This window comes from Sinohyriopsis cumingii, chromosome 14, assembly GCF_028554795.1.
Source record: "Sinohyriopsis cumingii isolate HCF-2022 chromosome 14, ASM2855479v2, whole genome shotgun sequence".
NCBI classification, from domain to species: Eukaryota; Metazoa; Mollusca; class Bivalvia; order Unionida; family Unionidae; genus Sinohyriopsis; species Sinohyriopsis cumingii.
Window position 1 is genome coordinate 35,008,649 of NC_142974.1, and position 15,663 is coordinate 35,024,311.

The window sequence follows — 15,663 nt, forward strand, 5'->3', positions numbered from 1 at the left end:
CAGAACTGAAACCTTTACAACTACAAGACGATATAAGATGGACACATGTACACAAAGCGTAATTAAATAAATATAAGCATAGCAACAATAAAGTAACTCATATTGTTAGCGAATATAAAACTTGGTAATTTTCTCAATTTATTGCCCGATTTGATTTCACAAGGTAAACAACATTTTGAAGCGCAAGTTGAAAATTACAGTTGTTAGCAGGAGAATCCGTATCAAAATTAGTAACGCCATTTTGATATTACCATAGGAAATTCAACTTACATCCAACTACAAGCAACACGGCGACAGCGTGATTCGGATTGCAGTTTTTGCAAGTGCAGCAAAGAGCAAGGGTCGCCACCAGCAGCGCTAACAGTCCGACAACCAGTCCGACTGTCATTAGTCCTTGTGTAGCCTTGAACCAATCTGAAATAAAAGGGAAAATGTTAATGATGCTGACGACATAGAAAAGAGGATGACTATTCATTGCAGCACTAAAATTCTTTGTAACTGTCTAATGTTAAAGTGATGCTGATGCAACGAAAGTAAATTATGCATATGCTGTGCAGTACATATTACAAAAGTTTGCTTTGCACATATATGAATACTCATGACGGGCCCAAGTGAACACTTAAACATTTTTCAGGAGGAGGGAACCAAAACCTGGGATATAAATCTGTGGCCCTGGGTGGGCGACCCCTTATCCTTGAACGTATATGGTCCAGACACTGACTCAATGAATGATGGGATTCAAAACGTATGTTTTTTATAATGTATAATAAACGTCCTGCAGAGAGCACCGAAGTCTGTTTGTTATTGTTGTACAACATCTTGTAAATATAACTTGCATGGCTGACCAAGAAAACTAGAATGTTTTAAAAAACTGTCTATTTAAAGTTGCGTGCATGCTCGCAACAAAAGCTCAGATTCAAAATAAAATGCTCGCTGAAAATACAGGTAAGTGGTAAAAGCTGCGGCGAGGCGCACGGAGGGGGAGGTGCGTCATACCGTCTTTAAAGTTTGTGCGTACATTGAGTTGTTAAAGCAAAACACTTAAGAGCAAAATAACTCCAACTTCTTCTACTCTTATTAAAGTGCCACTATGGCGATAAATCTTATAATTTTCGGGCTGTTCCTAGAAGTTTTATTCTAAGAGTTAGAACAGCCTGATTTCCACATGGGAACGTCTATCGCTTTTTATTAAGAAAAATATTTGCCTTTTAAAGATACACGTATAAAGACGAAAGAAAAATCCTCTTTTGTAAAATGTTTAAATGATACGAACGTTCCACTTGTAATTAGTTTTTAAAATGAACTGCACTTCTGCACAAAGGATTATATCAATTATCAAGATAAAATATCAATTATCAAGATAAAATAAAGTCAGGTTAAAAAAATACGACAAATGCAAGTCAGATTCAAACGACGAGACAAATGTAAAGTCAGATTCAAAAGATGAGACAAATGTAAAGTCAGATACACAAAATGAGACAAATGTATATTCAGATATAAAAGATGAGACAAATGTAAAGTTAGTCTCAAGCCGTGAAAACAACGTAAAGTTAATCTCAGATCATAAGCAAAATGGCGACCTGCTAAAACGTGTGTTGATTTAGCTTGATGTCATTTTGATAATTTCTTCTATGCTGCAATTACATACCATGGTATTTCATTGATAATTTCTTCTATGCTGCAATTACACTACCATAGAATTTCATTGATAATTTCTTCTATGCTGCAATTACACTACCATGGTATTTCATTGATAATTTCTTCTATGCTGCAATTACACTACCATGGTATTTCATTGATAATTTCTTCTATGCTGCAATTACACTGCCATGGTATTTCATTCATAATTTCTTCTATGCTGCAATTACAATACCATGGTATTTCATTGATAATTTCTTCTATGCTGCAATTGCACTACCATGGTATTTCATTGATAATTTCTTCAACGTTGCAATTATCCTGTTGTGACATTCTGTCGACAATTTCGTAAATGATGCAATTACACTGCTGTAACATTTCGTTGCCAACTTCTGCAATGTTGCAATTACAGCAGCTGTGATAATTTATTAATAATTTCTTCAACGTTGCAATTACACTGTTGTAATAATGTATTTCCTTTCTCAAGGACTGTCGTATTCTTGAGCACAGAAACCATATTTAAGCCAATGTTTAAACGCTAACATTAGTTATATGGTAGTTTGACACTTGATTAGAAAATATATGTATTTTATTAGTGCATTGACGCTCTCTCTCTCTCTCTCTCTCGCTCGCTCGCTCGCGAATACCTGGTGCATATTTCTGATGCAGCATGTCATCTTCAAACATCCACGTGCACGAATTTTCTTTGCATTTTGCTAGCAGACCCATGTGGTGTCTCCCGGTTATGATGTCATCACTCTCTAACCAATATGGCGTCACGAATGCAATTATACTTGCAACAACACAAATGACCAGCACCATCAGGCCAAATGATTCTGCTATACTCATTGTGCTTAATGTCAGTTATTCTTTTGTTTTAATCTCTCTAAATCCGTTTCCGCCTCTAAAGGATTACAGCTGAAGTAACTATTGGGATGTGCACCGCATTTTTGTACGCTTGCTTAGTGATAAATTGCACGCAATTTTCGATAAGCTAAGCAAATCTTCCTGTTAACTTTGGGGTGACATATGAAACAATGCCACTAATGTTAATTGGTAAATTGGTCAAATTTATTCCTCTCTGAATTTATTCTTCATCAACTTAAAACGAAAACTATATTCGATATTCACACGCCATATACGCACATTTGTCAAATTATTCATCTGAACAACCCAGTGTCTGATTCATACAACAATATGCTATCTGTATAATATTTTTATGTTATAATTCTTTGGACTGTAAATAAAAAAGAGCAATATAAAAAATGAATCATTTACATCTATAATTTACGAACGATGCAGTGTGCAACAAAGGCCATTCTGCATTTGCAGTTACAAAGCCACACATGTATCCTCTAGATAATCGAATTCCATATGACTTTTTATTCCCGCTAGACCAGCCAAATATCCACCGATGCACCTCTTCAGTCTCTGCAGTTCTTAAGACCTATTTTTTGCCCGCTTAGTTAAGAATATTCAGTAAGTTCTTTCAATTTCCCAGCTAGGAAATCGGTATCACCCAAAATAATCCAAGAAGATGGAATAGATAGTTTGAACATCACAGTACAACCTTGGTAAGGTAGATCAAGATGTGCTAATCCAACAGAAAGCTATTCCTAGTACTTCTGAAGTTTACGGTATAACTAGCTCTGATTTCGAAACCAAAGATTTTGTGAAGGTTTCCATGGAAACACTGCTTGCCTAAAGAAAAGAAAAAAAGTAGTCAATATGTATTCTCAGAGGTGGCCTGCGTTTCCATAGAGTCCATGGAAAATGCATTATCATAATAGAAACATTTTAAGTTTTTTTAACACACAGGGGTGCTTCTACTTACTTTTGAATTTCTACAACCGTGAGTTTTGATGTAAAATCTGCATTTCTACTGTACAGGTCGCACGCCCCTACACGAACAAATTTTCACGAACTAATATTAATGGAGATTTTATGAAATACATTAGAATTGTTACGCATAAACTGGCACACGGCTAATGGACCTATCAAAATGTACCAGGCTGTTTATTCGTTGCTGTCGGACATATCCAAATGTACTCCATTCATTACTTATCGCTCCTGGAAGTGTCAAAATCTATTCGACTCTTCACACATTGCTACCGGAGATGATTCAATTTACTCGAATCTTCACACATCGCTCCTGGACCTGTCAAAATGTAATCAGCTATTTACTCATTGCTCCTGAACCTGTCAAGCTGTACTCGATTATCACTAATCGCTACTCGAGCTGTGAAACTGTGCTAGATTATTCACTCATCGCTATCGGATATATCGAAATGAACTCGATTGTTCGATTGTCGCTACTGTGCTTTTCAAAGCTAAATCGATTCTTTACTCATTGCTATTGAACCTTGTAAAGTGTGTTCGATCAGTCACAAATACACAAACACATAACCAAACATTACCAGATGAAGCTTAACTAAGACGCTAGTTCCATGATCAGACAAAAATGCCTTAAAACCTTTAGATTCGAGACATTATTCCTGTACATTTAGGGCTTTTCACGCTTCTTTCACCTATATGTTGTTTCCTGCTTTCAATATCTGACATCTATTTCAGTCTTTGACCTATTTGTCTATGTTTCTCTATCTTATCTCAGTGCGTCAGTTATGACAGATCCAGATCTCACCGTCTCAGTATTCGACTCTGTTTCTGTAGCTGACGTTTGATTCTGTATCCGATATGTTCTGCGTCCGACTTCACTTTTCAGTATGTGTACGCGCTGTTTCAGTATCCCAGTTCAATGGTTAGTATCCATCCATTGTCACTGTCTCAGAATCCGACATTCGTGTTCCGGTGTATGACCTTTGTGTTTCTTTACCACACTATTCAGTATTTGTTATTACTATTCATTATCTGACTTCGTTTCTTTTCTGGATCTCTGTTTAAACATCAGCTCTCTCTGTTTCTATATTCGACATTTCAGTGTCGGCACCCAGTCATATAACAATTTACCCGACATGAGCCCATATTTATATCTAACTCCTATAGATAAGGATTTAATACAGACATATGTCATTATCACCAGCGATATCGAGCATCAACGTCAGTAAAAATAATAATAATAATATCTTACGCGTTAATGTCATGTAGCTATCTTCACTATCAATGAAATCGTCTCGAACGTCTTATAACTCTCAGTTGCACTTCTAGGGATCCGATCTCTATTCCATCACAGTAATATCACTAGAAGATAAATTACTAAACTGTGAAGGATTAAAAGCTGATGCAATACAAATCCTAGTATCTCTTTTACAAGTACTATTAGAATGTACACAAATTAAGCCAGTTACAGAAAACGAATTCATCTTCTTTTTAATAATCATTGCGATTCATTTTAACCGTGGAAGACTTGTAAATATTCGTCTGTCAAAATGAAAGATATCAGTATCCGACGTATGCAAGTCACAACTGAACCCATCAATGTCACTTTGTTGCCGAAAAGTAAAAACGAAAACAGTGTTTTTTATGGAAGCAGCAAGATACTTATAAAATGTGACAACTACGGAGACTAGATTGATATTGTAAAGGTCTCCCAAAACAAAATTGTGCCGATTCGAATCCTGCCCATACCACGTCCCAGTAGGCTGCCTTGGTTTGTCGCTGGGCAAGGCCCTGTTTACAATAATATCGACACCATATAACCCTAGGATGTGTTGATGTCACTTGAACCATTAGAAATCAAAGGAAATGAAATGAAAACAGTCCAACACCAAATACAAAAATACCTGACCTAATCGTCTAACTGGAAATAAGTCCCTGACCTACCCCAAGTGTCCAACGAGACATAAGCATCTGATCAAATATAACTGTCTAACTATACATAAGGTTAAATATCCGACGTCAGCTGTATTAGGCACGCTATCTCTAGACTGAACTATATTAGGCACAATATCTCTAGACTGTGAACTGTATTAGGCACGCTATCTCTAGACTGTGAACTGTATTAGGCACGCTATCTCTAGACTGTGAACTGTATTAAGCACGTTATCTCTAGACTGTGAACTATATTAGGCACAATATCTCTAGACTGTGAACTGTATTAGGCACGCTATCTATAGACTGTGAACTGTATTAGGCACGTTATCTCTAGACTGTGAACTATATTAGGCACAATATCTCTAGACTGTGAACTGTATTAGGCACGATATCTCTAGACTGTGAACTATATTAGGCACAATATATTTAGACTGTGAACTGTATTAGGCACGCTATCTCTAGACTGTGAACTATATTAGGCACAATATCTCTAGACTGTGAACTGTATTAGGCACGCTATCTCTAGACTGAACTATATTAGGCACAATATCTCTAGACTGTGAACTGTATTAGGCACGATATCTCTAGACTGTGAACTGTATTAGGAAGGAGATCTCGAGACTGTAAACTGTATTAAGCACTAGATCTATAAACTGTGATCTGCATTGGGCACGATATTTCTAAACGGTGAACTGTACTGGGCACGTGATAAAAAGTGTGATAACTATTTCACCCTAACATACCATGGAAAGTGCGGTTGGTAACTATTACAGCCTAAATGACCATGACCAGAATGGTATGTAACTATCTCAGTCTAACAGACAATGAAAAGGATGGCACGTAACTATTTTAACCTAACAGACCATGAAAGTGTGATAGGTAACTAGTTCAGCCTAACAAACCATGAAAAGCGTGGTTGGTATCTATTTCAACCAAATTCCCCATGATAAAAATATTAGGTAACTATTTCTGCCTATTGGCCCATAAGTACTGATATAATCTGAAAGGAGCGGAATTTAGATATACGAATAATTATCAATGACATCATTTTAGAACTTGTCATTCAGCGCAAATCTCTAGAATGTGAACTGTATTGGGCACGAGGTGTCTAGACTGTGAACTAGATTAGGCACGATATCTCGAGACTGTGAACTGTATTAGGCACGATACATCTAGACAGTGAACAATATTAGGCACGAGCTATCTAGACTGTTAACTGTATTAGGCTCGAGATCTAAAAAATGTGAACTGTATTTGGCACTAAGGTAATAATAATAATGATAATAATAATAATAATAATGAGGACTTTGTATAGCGCCTAATCTTTAGAAGCTCTAAGCGCTTTACTACATCGGACAACACCTACAACATACAAAACATATATAATTATATGATTACAAAAAAATAAACATCATGAAATTAGAAGAAAAAATAAATATTTAAGGTAGGAAACATTATTAGGTCTTTAAGTTTGTTTTTGAAGTTGAAATAGTGTGTTTAAGAGCACTCTTGAATGTGATCACTGTGTCTTTGTGTCTAAGTTCAGTGGGAAATTCATTCCACGTTGCTGTTCATATGACTTGGTTTTCATAGTGGGAATAATGAATATACCATTGTCAGAAGAAGAGTGTAAGTATCTTGCTGGTGTGTACACATGGGTGATGTCAAATAGGTATGTTGGACTGGAGTCCGTCAGTGAAGCGTAGCACAGAGAACAAATTGTGTGTTTGATTCTGGATCGAATATATAGCCAGTATAGGGTACAGAGCAGCGGGGAGGTGTGCTCTGATCGTGGTACTCTTAAGTATGATCCGAGCAGCTGTGTTTTGAACTTTTGAAGTTTCTCGAGTCCATATTGAGATGAACCATACATAATTGAGTTACAATAGTCCAGTCTTGAAAGTACTAATGAACACAAGTGTTTTAGTGGCATCAACTGAAAGATATTTGCGAATGGAGCGGATTTGTCTCAGCTCAAGATATGCAGCCTTGCATATGTTCATGACATGTTGGTGCAATGTGAGAGTACTGTCGAGAAGACCTAGGTTTCGTACTGACCGTCTGAATGTAATGTTGGTGTTACTGATATTTATTGTTTGAGGTAAAGGATGTGAATGAGAAAGTCTTTGTGTTGTGATCAGAATGGCCTCAGTTTTATCATCATTCATATGCAGCTTGTTAAACGTCATCCATGATTGTACATCAAAAATGCACCTCTCTACACACTGGATGGTAGCATCAACTTCAGTTGGGTGGCTAGATTTGCATATTTGGGTGTCATCAGCGTACACTTGGTGAGACACTGGATGATCATCTATGACACTTGAGATCGGCCGAGTGTTTAGAATGAAGAGATCAGGTCCAAGAACAGACCCTTGTGGTACACCACAACATAGATTAACTGGGCTGGAGTGTATTCCCATTTGCAGACAAAATTTGTGTCCTGTTGACCAAGTAGGACTTGAACTACAGTAAGGCTGTATCATGAATGCCAAATACATTCTGGAGACGGTGAAGTAATATATCATGGTCTATTGTGTCAAATGCTGCAAACAAATCAAGGATGGTGAGGACTGTAATCTTTCCGCTGTCCAACGCAGAGAGAATGTCATTAACTACTTTTAGAAGAGTAGTTTCAGTACTGTGGCATGGGCGATATGCAGGTTGTACATTGCTAAAAATACTGTTTGAATTCAGATGAGATACAAGCTGGGATAGAACAACCTTTTTTAAGATTTTTTATATGAATGGGAGATTAAAAACTGGGCGGTAGTTCTTTAAATTGTTATGATCTAGTGTTGGTTTCTTCAGCAGAGGATTTACAATGGCAGTTTTGAAAAATGATGGGAATTCCCCGGATGAGAGAGAGGTATTAATAACATTAGTTAGTGATGACAATACTGGATCTAAGCACTCAAGCAGCAGTGATGATGGAATTGGATCAAGTTCACATGACTTTGGTGCACTCTCATTAGGATTCCACGTACGAAATCCATAGAGACGTATTCAAATGCTGCTAATGGTTGCCACTGAAATTCTGTATCTCAACTGTATGGTGACGACGAGTCAATTGAAATCGTGTTGTCAAGTTTATCTCCAATGGTTTGTACTTTGTCACGGAAAAATTTTGCAAACAGGTCCGGAGGTCGACTGGACAGAAGGTAGTTGGAAGTGGTGTACATTTGTCCCTTGACATTAGCTTGTTAGTAATCTCGAAAAGCTCTTTGCAGCTGGAACTTTCCATGATCTTAGTTGTGTAGTGGGCTGATTTCGCTGCATGGACTATATTTGTGACATTCTTCTTAGCGGCTTCATTGATTTGCTCATGAATAGTGAGTGTGGTGGAAAGCCAAAGCCCTCTGGGGCATGTTTGTCGAGCAATGAACGCAGGTACTTACTGAGTTGTTCTGCTGTAGGAGGTAAGCAAGTTGTTAGGTTTGCTTGGATGTCGTGCATTAATTTGGTTCTATTTATGATACGGAAGTTTCTGTTAGTAGCAGATAAAGGTGGAGGGTTAGGGACTAATACGCCAAGATGGCATATAATGCAGAGGTGATCTGATACAAGTTCGTGGGATACCATGGAGGCCCGTATAATGTTATCATCAGGTCTATGAAGAATCCAGTCTAAAATGTGACCATGTTTATGGGTGGGTTGGTTAACTGACTGTTTGAGGTTGCAAACATTAATGGAATCTAGAGCTTTGGTATGTTTGGTTTTCCGGGACAGTCAACGTGAAATTTGAAATCTCCAAGAATAATCAGGTTGCCACCTATCGAATTTCCATACTCCAGGAGATTCGGAAACTGCTCCAAAAAGAGAGATTTAGTTAGCTGGGTTTTTTTCTACTAGGAAGAGGGTGGTACAGACAGAAAAAAATGGACTGACCTTTGCTCCAGTGTGAGTGTGGTTTGGACTAGTTCAAACGATGTGGTAGAAATTTAAAGTTGTGGTGTGGTTAAGACGTTTGATCATGGAGTTCTTTGTGATGACAGAAATTCCACTTCCGCGAGAGTGGCGGGGAACGACTTGATGGAGTAACCAGTGGGTGTTAGATCCGCGCACTTGGACTCATCGCCTGATGTTTTTAGCCATGTGTCTGTCAGGAAAAAGACGTCGATATTCTGGTCGTTGATAAAATTAACTATTTATTTGCGCTTTTCCGGTGGTCCTACTCATTGGGCATTGAATAATGCAATACGCAGACGTATCTCTTGGATAGTTGACACAAACGTTGACGATTTAATAGGGATTTTAATTAGGTTAGCTAAATTAACGGTCGAATTTTTCAATTGTTGAGCCGGAAAGGCATAAGGGAGATAACTTGAATTCTTCTTCCTGTTCTACGCCAGCCAGTTTTGAAACAACGCTTCTTTTTTTCGCTTCTGTTTACATTTAAGTAATGATGAATGTAGTCACAGTTCGTTTAATCTAGAGTACAGTGTAGTGTGGAGAGCCAAGGAGTGGCCATTTAAAGCAATTAATGAGGGTCCATCATAGCATAAACGGGTTGACTGGCGAGTATCACGTGATGGCGGTTTGTTCAACAAGAAAGGAAGTTGTAGGAGTGGAGCAAGACAGCTGATAAAAAGTCTAATTGTTCTCGTTTCCAAAACAAGGAGATGAAGAAACACATACCAACTGAATAGCCAATACACGATGAACACAATAACGTAGACGAAGACAGGCAACAAGCACACATGTCATGAAAACGGCACAAGAAACGGAACAGCTGCTTCAAGCCGGTTAAGCGATAGTGGCCATCTTATGGGAGTTTTAAGTAATATCGCTTGGGAAATCAGTCTAAATTTCTGTGGAAGGCAGAATTTAGCTTTGGGAATTTTCAAGTATTTCTCGATAAACTGCAAGAGACGGTCCTCTGGAATAACTTGAGAGACACGGAACCATACATAGATGTGGCTGCATGGAAAAAGATAGTTTCGAACAGGCACAAAGGGAAAACATAACTCTATACCTGTGCTATACATTGGAAAATCAGTGCAGACTACTCCCAACCTAAGGATGATGACCAGAGGAGGATGGAGAGAGAGAGAGAGAGAGAGAGAGAGAGAGAGAGAGAGAGAGAGAGAAGAGATACGGTACGCTGATCTGTCACCAACAGTGATTCGAAAAGGACTGGAAGCAGCCAAGTTATGCTGACATATCGGCAATGTGAGCTCGATCATTCACTCGATTCTATGATGAAATCTGCTGTACCGGTATCAAAGAAAGTCTAATTGAATTTCACATAAATATTGTAATTCCATTTCTAAGAGAAAGTGTATGTATGTATGTATGTATGTATGTATGTATGTATGTATGTATGTATGAATGAATGTATGTATGTATGTATGCATGAATGAATGTATCAATGTATGTATGTATGTATGTATGTATGTATGTATGTGCGTATGTATGTATGTATGTGTGTATCAATGTATGTATGTATGTATGTATGAATGTATGTATGGATGTATGTATGTGTGCATGTATGTATGTATGTATGTGTGTATGTATGTATGTATGTGTGTATCAATGTATGTATGTATGTATCAATGTATGTATGTATGTATGTATGTATCAATGTATGTATGTGTATGTATGTATGTATCAATGTATGTATGTATGTATGTATGTATGTATGTGTGTATCAATGTATGTATGTATGTATGTATGAATGTATCAATGTATGTATGTGTGTATGTATGTATGTATCAATGTATGTATGTATGTATGTATGTATGTATCTATCTATCTATCTATGTATGTATTTATGTATGTATGTATCAATGTATGTATGTGTCTATGTATGTATGAGTGTATGTATGTATGTATGTATGTATGTATGTATGTATGTATCAATATATGTATATGTGTATGTATGTATGTATGTATGTATGAATGCATCAATGTATGTGTGTATGTATGTATGTATGTATGTATGTATGTATGTATGTGTGTATGTATGTATGTATGTATATATGTATGTATGTATGTATATATGTATGTATGTATGTATGTATGTATGTATGAGTGTATGTATGTATGTATGTATGAGTGTATGTATGTGTGTGTATGTATGTATGTATGTATGTATGTATGAATGTATCAATGTATTATGTGTGTATGTATGTATTTATGTATGTATGTATGTATGTATGTATGTATGTATGTATGTATGGTTTTACGGTACCTCAGCATGTCTGTTTTCGGTGCCAACCAAAGGTAAAGTTCTATATATGTTAAAGCCTTTGGAGAAGAAAAAAAACATAATTTTTAAATTTGTTATTTAGGTTTACTGCATTAAATGAATACTTGTGTTTTAACCATTTTACATACAGCTACCTATCATAGATTCTAAAGTGTAAATATTTTCTCTGAGGTAGTATAGGTCATATTAACGTTAGTATGGTTAAATCACAAATTTTCACCTCTACAGCATGTAAACATTATCTTGGTTTCCCTGACTACCAAGATAAGAAAACATGATCTCCTAGCTAAATATACTGTATATTGTATACTTGCTTCATAATGTAGTGAGATCGATTTCTTTCAGATTCATAAGTCATATAAAACTCATTGACCGCAAAATGGGATTAAGCATAATTATTTATTTATTTTTTTTGGGGGGGAGGGAAGGGATAAACAGGTAGGAGTCAGCTATTATGTTGTACGGATTTATGCCAAAACATCTTTAGATGTGCCTGCCCCCGCTGGAGCCCAAGAAGCTACCGATAACCTATTATTTATCTTCTCTGTCAGTACTATGAAAAGCAATGTGACTATGAAACCAAAATGACTGAATACAGAGAGAGAGAGAGAGAGAAAGCGAGAAAAAGAGGGGTGGGGGCTCTCAGTGATTTGTTTTTATTTAAATTATTGCTATCAAGCTTCGCCATGAATATCCATACAAACTGCGTGTTGTTTAATATTTAAAATCTCCATTTTTTTACCGATATGTATAACCTATAGAAAAATATTCTTTACATTTTCTGGGAAGGTTAAGAGAGGTATTGGTTTGCATAGCGGTTGAATATTTATGTCATGAAATAACGGTCTACAGTCAATCAAGAATTTTCAACATATAAATCAGTTAGACTGACTGTGAAACAAAATTGTTGATTTGGAATATTCAATCGAAATCAATACTTCAATTGCCTTCAGATCACTGATACACAATCTGAATCTATTCGAGTCTAACAAAGAGGTACACAGCTGATGAGTTGCATTGTCACTGAATGACTGGCTGGAAGCAAATGTCATAAAACATCCGAGACAATCTACGAGCTGAAACCAAAGTCTCTCATTTTCACCAAACCATATAGTGATATCTTCTGTTTCAACGATTATGCTTTCCTGCACAATGAGGCGGAAATTAGATTTTAATAGGATGCTAAAAGATGAACTATCTTCCACTCCATTTTTAGTACTCGTGACTGCAATATCCAGTCAACACAGAAATAATGACTTGCCCAAATGCTTGAGGGAATGGTGTTGTTGCCAACTCGGCTGTATTAAATCGGTGTATTTATGCCATCGTAGACGCCACGGTTTGTGCGTACGCATGGATATATGTCGCTATGAGACAGGCCATTTAATTTATTTACTGATGGTGGTAGGGGTGGGGGCCTGAATTAAGAGCAAAAAATCCAGGCCTCAATCAAATCGAAACAAATTATCTTGCAAGGATAAAAACCGGAACCTTGAATATGATAGCTGAAAAATGAATTATCTTGAAATTATAGAGAAAACACAAATATATATATTCCGGCCCAAGACAGTAAGAATCCCAGCATCGCCACCCCCTTTCGGAAATTCTGAGAGTTGCCTTTGTTTGACGTAAGCGGTTTGGGTGGAGGCATAATGCCGGAGGGAAGCGTGGAAGAGAGTTCCGGAAATGCAAGGAGAGCACGGAGACGAGGAAACCGGAAGTACCAAAGGAGAGAAACGAGGCGGACAGATGAGTAACAGAATCAACACCGAAGGGAAACACACTCTCTTATGACTGTAGTTTCATATGAGGATAGTAATTGGCAACGGAATATGTCATTTTGTTTGAATTTGTCGAAAGAACTATGGTTGAGAAATTGTCGATGAAATAGTTGAATACGTTGGTATTTTATTAAATTGTTATACCTTTCACCTTGAGTCTTTTATACACATAGGCCGTCGGCATTGCTGACTGGGGGCTCGGAGCTATTTCAGATTTTAACTGCCCACCTTTTTCGGTGTTATAAATAATACCGAAGGAGGCTCGTGACAAATATTAACTGCCATGTAAAGGTTTTCTTAACTTTTGTATTTCTCATTTTCATCCGTAATGACCTAATTACAGAGTATGACACGAGTATTGTTTGCAAGATGAAAACACCTACTGAATCACTTATTATATTTTAATGCTGAAGGTGAAAGTTACACCCTGCAACGAATTTGGGTTATCTATTTTGATTGCTTTCTGTGCTCCTGACTAACAGGGATCTTTTCAACTAAGATCACGAGCGTACAATAATTATCACCTCCAAAGGTCGAGCATGAAGCGACCCCTAGAAAGTTTATGAAAACAATTTGATGAGAAAACGTACTTGAGAAACTTCTTTCTCATAATTCTCATCAAGAAAGTTTCAATGCACAGTGATAAGAAAATATTCTCGATCTACCTATTTGACATCTAGATGAAGGACAACGTACGTTTTTATATGAAAATGTCCTCAAAAGGTACACTTTGATATGAAAATGTCCTCAAAAGGTACACTTTGATATGAAAATGTCCTCAACAGGTACACTTTGATATGAAAATGTCCTCAACAGGTACACTTTGATATGAAAACGTCCTCAGCAGGTAAACTTTTATATGAAAACGTCCTCAGCAGGTACACTTTTTATATAAAAATGTTCTCAACAGGTACACTTTAATATAAAAACATCCTCAACAGATACACTTTGATATGAAAACATCCTCAACAGGTACACTTTAATAAGAAATCGTCCTCAACAGGTACACTTTGATATGAAAACATCCTCAACAGGTCCGCTTTGATATGAAAACGTCTTCAGCAGGTACACTTTGATATGAAAACGTCCTCAACATGTACGCTTTGATATGAAAACGTCCTCAACAGGTACGCTTTGATATGAAAACGCCCTCAACAGATACACTTTGATAAAACAACGCCCTCAACAGGTACAATTTGATATTAAAACGTCCTCAATAGGTACATTTTGATATGAAAACGTCCTCAACAGGTACGCTTTGATATGAAAACGTCTGCAAGAGGTACAATTTGATATTAAAACGTCCTCAATAGGTACACTTTGATATGAAAACTTCCTCAACAGGTACGCTTTGATATGAAAACGTCCTCAACAGATACACTTTGATATGACAACGCCCTCAACAGGTACAATTTGAAATTAAAACGTCCTCAACAGGTACACTTTGATATGAAAACGTCCTCAACAGGTACGCTTTGATATGAAAACGTCTGCAACAGGTACAATTTGATATTAAAACGTCCTCAATAGGTACACTTTGATATGAAAACTTCCTCAACAGGTACACTTTGATATGAAAACGTCCTCAACAGCGCTCTTTGAATGCTTGTATTAGTTTACTGACTGAGTTTCGCGTTAAGTCGCGTAGAGCAGCAATTTAATCATGCATGACACTGGTATTAACTGACGTACTTCGTCTATATTTCTTGTACCAGACAGAGCGATCGTTCATGAATCGATTAATCGGTTAAATTTACAGCTTTATCAGGCTGAAACAACACGTTGCCGCATGTCGTATAGTAATCGTTGCTTTCTGTATGATTTTAAGTGTATAAAAGCAATATACAGAAAACTTATTCGATCGGTTTTGATAATGGTGAAATTGATTCTAACATGTCAAAAATGTTATGAAAATTTTAAATAATAACATCCTTCAGTTTCGATCTCAAGACCTTAGTGAAACGTTTCAATCGTTCATCCTGATATAATTTTCCGGTAAACGTATATCATTATACGTTTCAACCTCGCATTTCGAAACAACTTCAACATGGTTATTTTGTAAGTAAAAGAACAATCAAGTACCTCGTGATTTTATCCTACTGATGAATCGGTCTTGAAATATGGCGTTATACCACACAGCACCAAAACCACAATATCGTTTAAATTAATTACGAACGTTTAAATTTCTGCCGGTGATATCAGTTCTTGAGGAATTTCATAAAAATCTAGGAGATGATTTATGCAAAAATATATCAACTTTGT

General features: G+C 36.8%; 1 protein-coding gene across 2 annotated transcripts in view; it reads right to left on the reverse strand.

Annotated features, from left to right (window-relative positions):
* Positions 1 to 15,663, reverse strand: part of LOC149783560 (uncharacterized) — a 58,682-nt gene that overhangs the window by 7,138 nt on the left and 35,881 nt on the right. Inside the window, exons 1-2 of one of the 2 annotated variants that reach the window (XM_089931828.1) lie at positions 2,286 to 2,885; positions 271 to 414 (exon numbers count right to left, since the gene is read on the reverse strand). In XM_089931828.1, the coding sequence (XP_089787954.1) occupies positions 271 to 414; positions 2,286 to 2,487 (346 nt within the window). In that variant the 5' untranslated portion in view covers positions 2,488 to 2,885. Of the gene's footprint in view, positions 1 to 270; positions 415 to 2,285; positions 2,886 to 15,663 lie in introns of those variants that run through there. The other variant, XM_089931827.1, reaches the window with a different exon arrangement.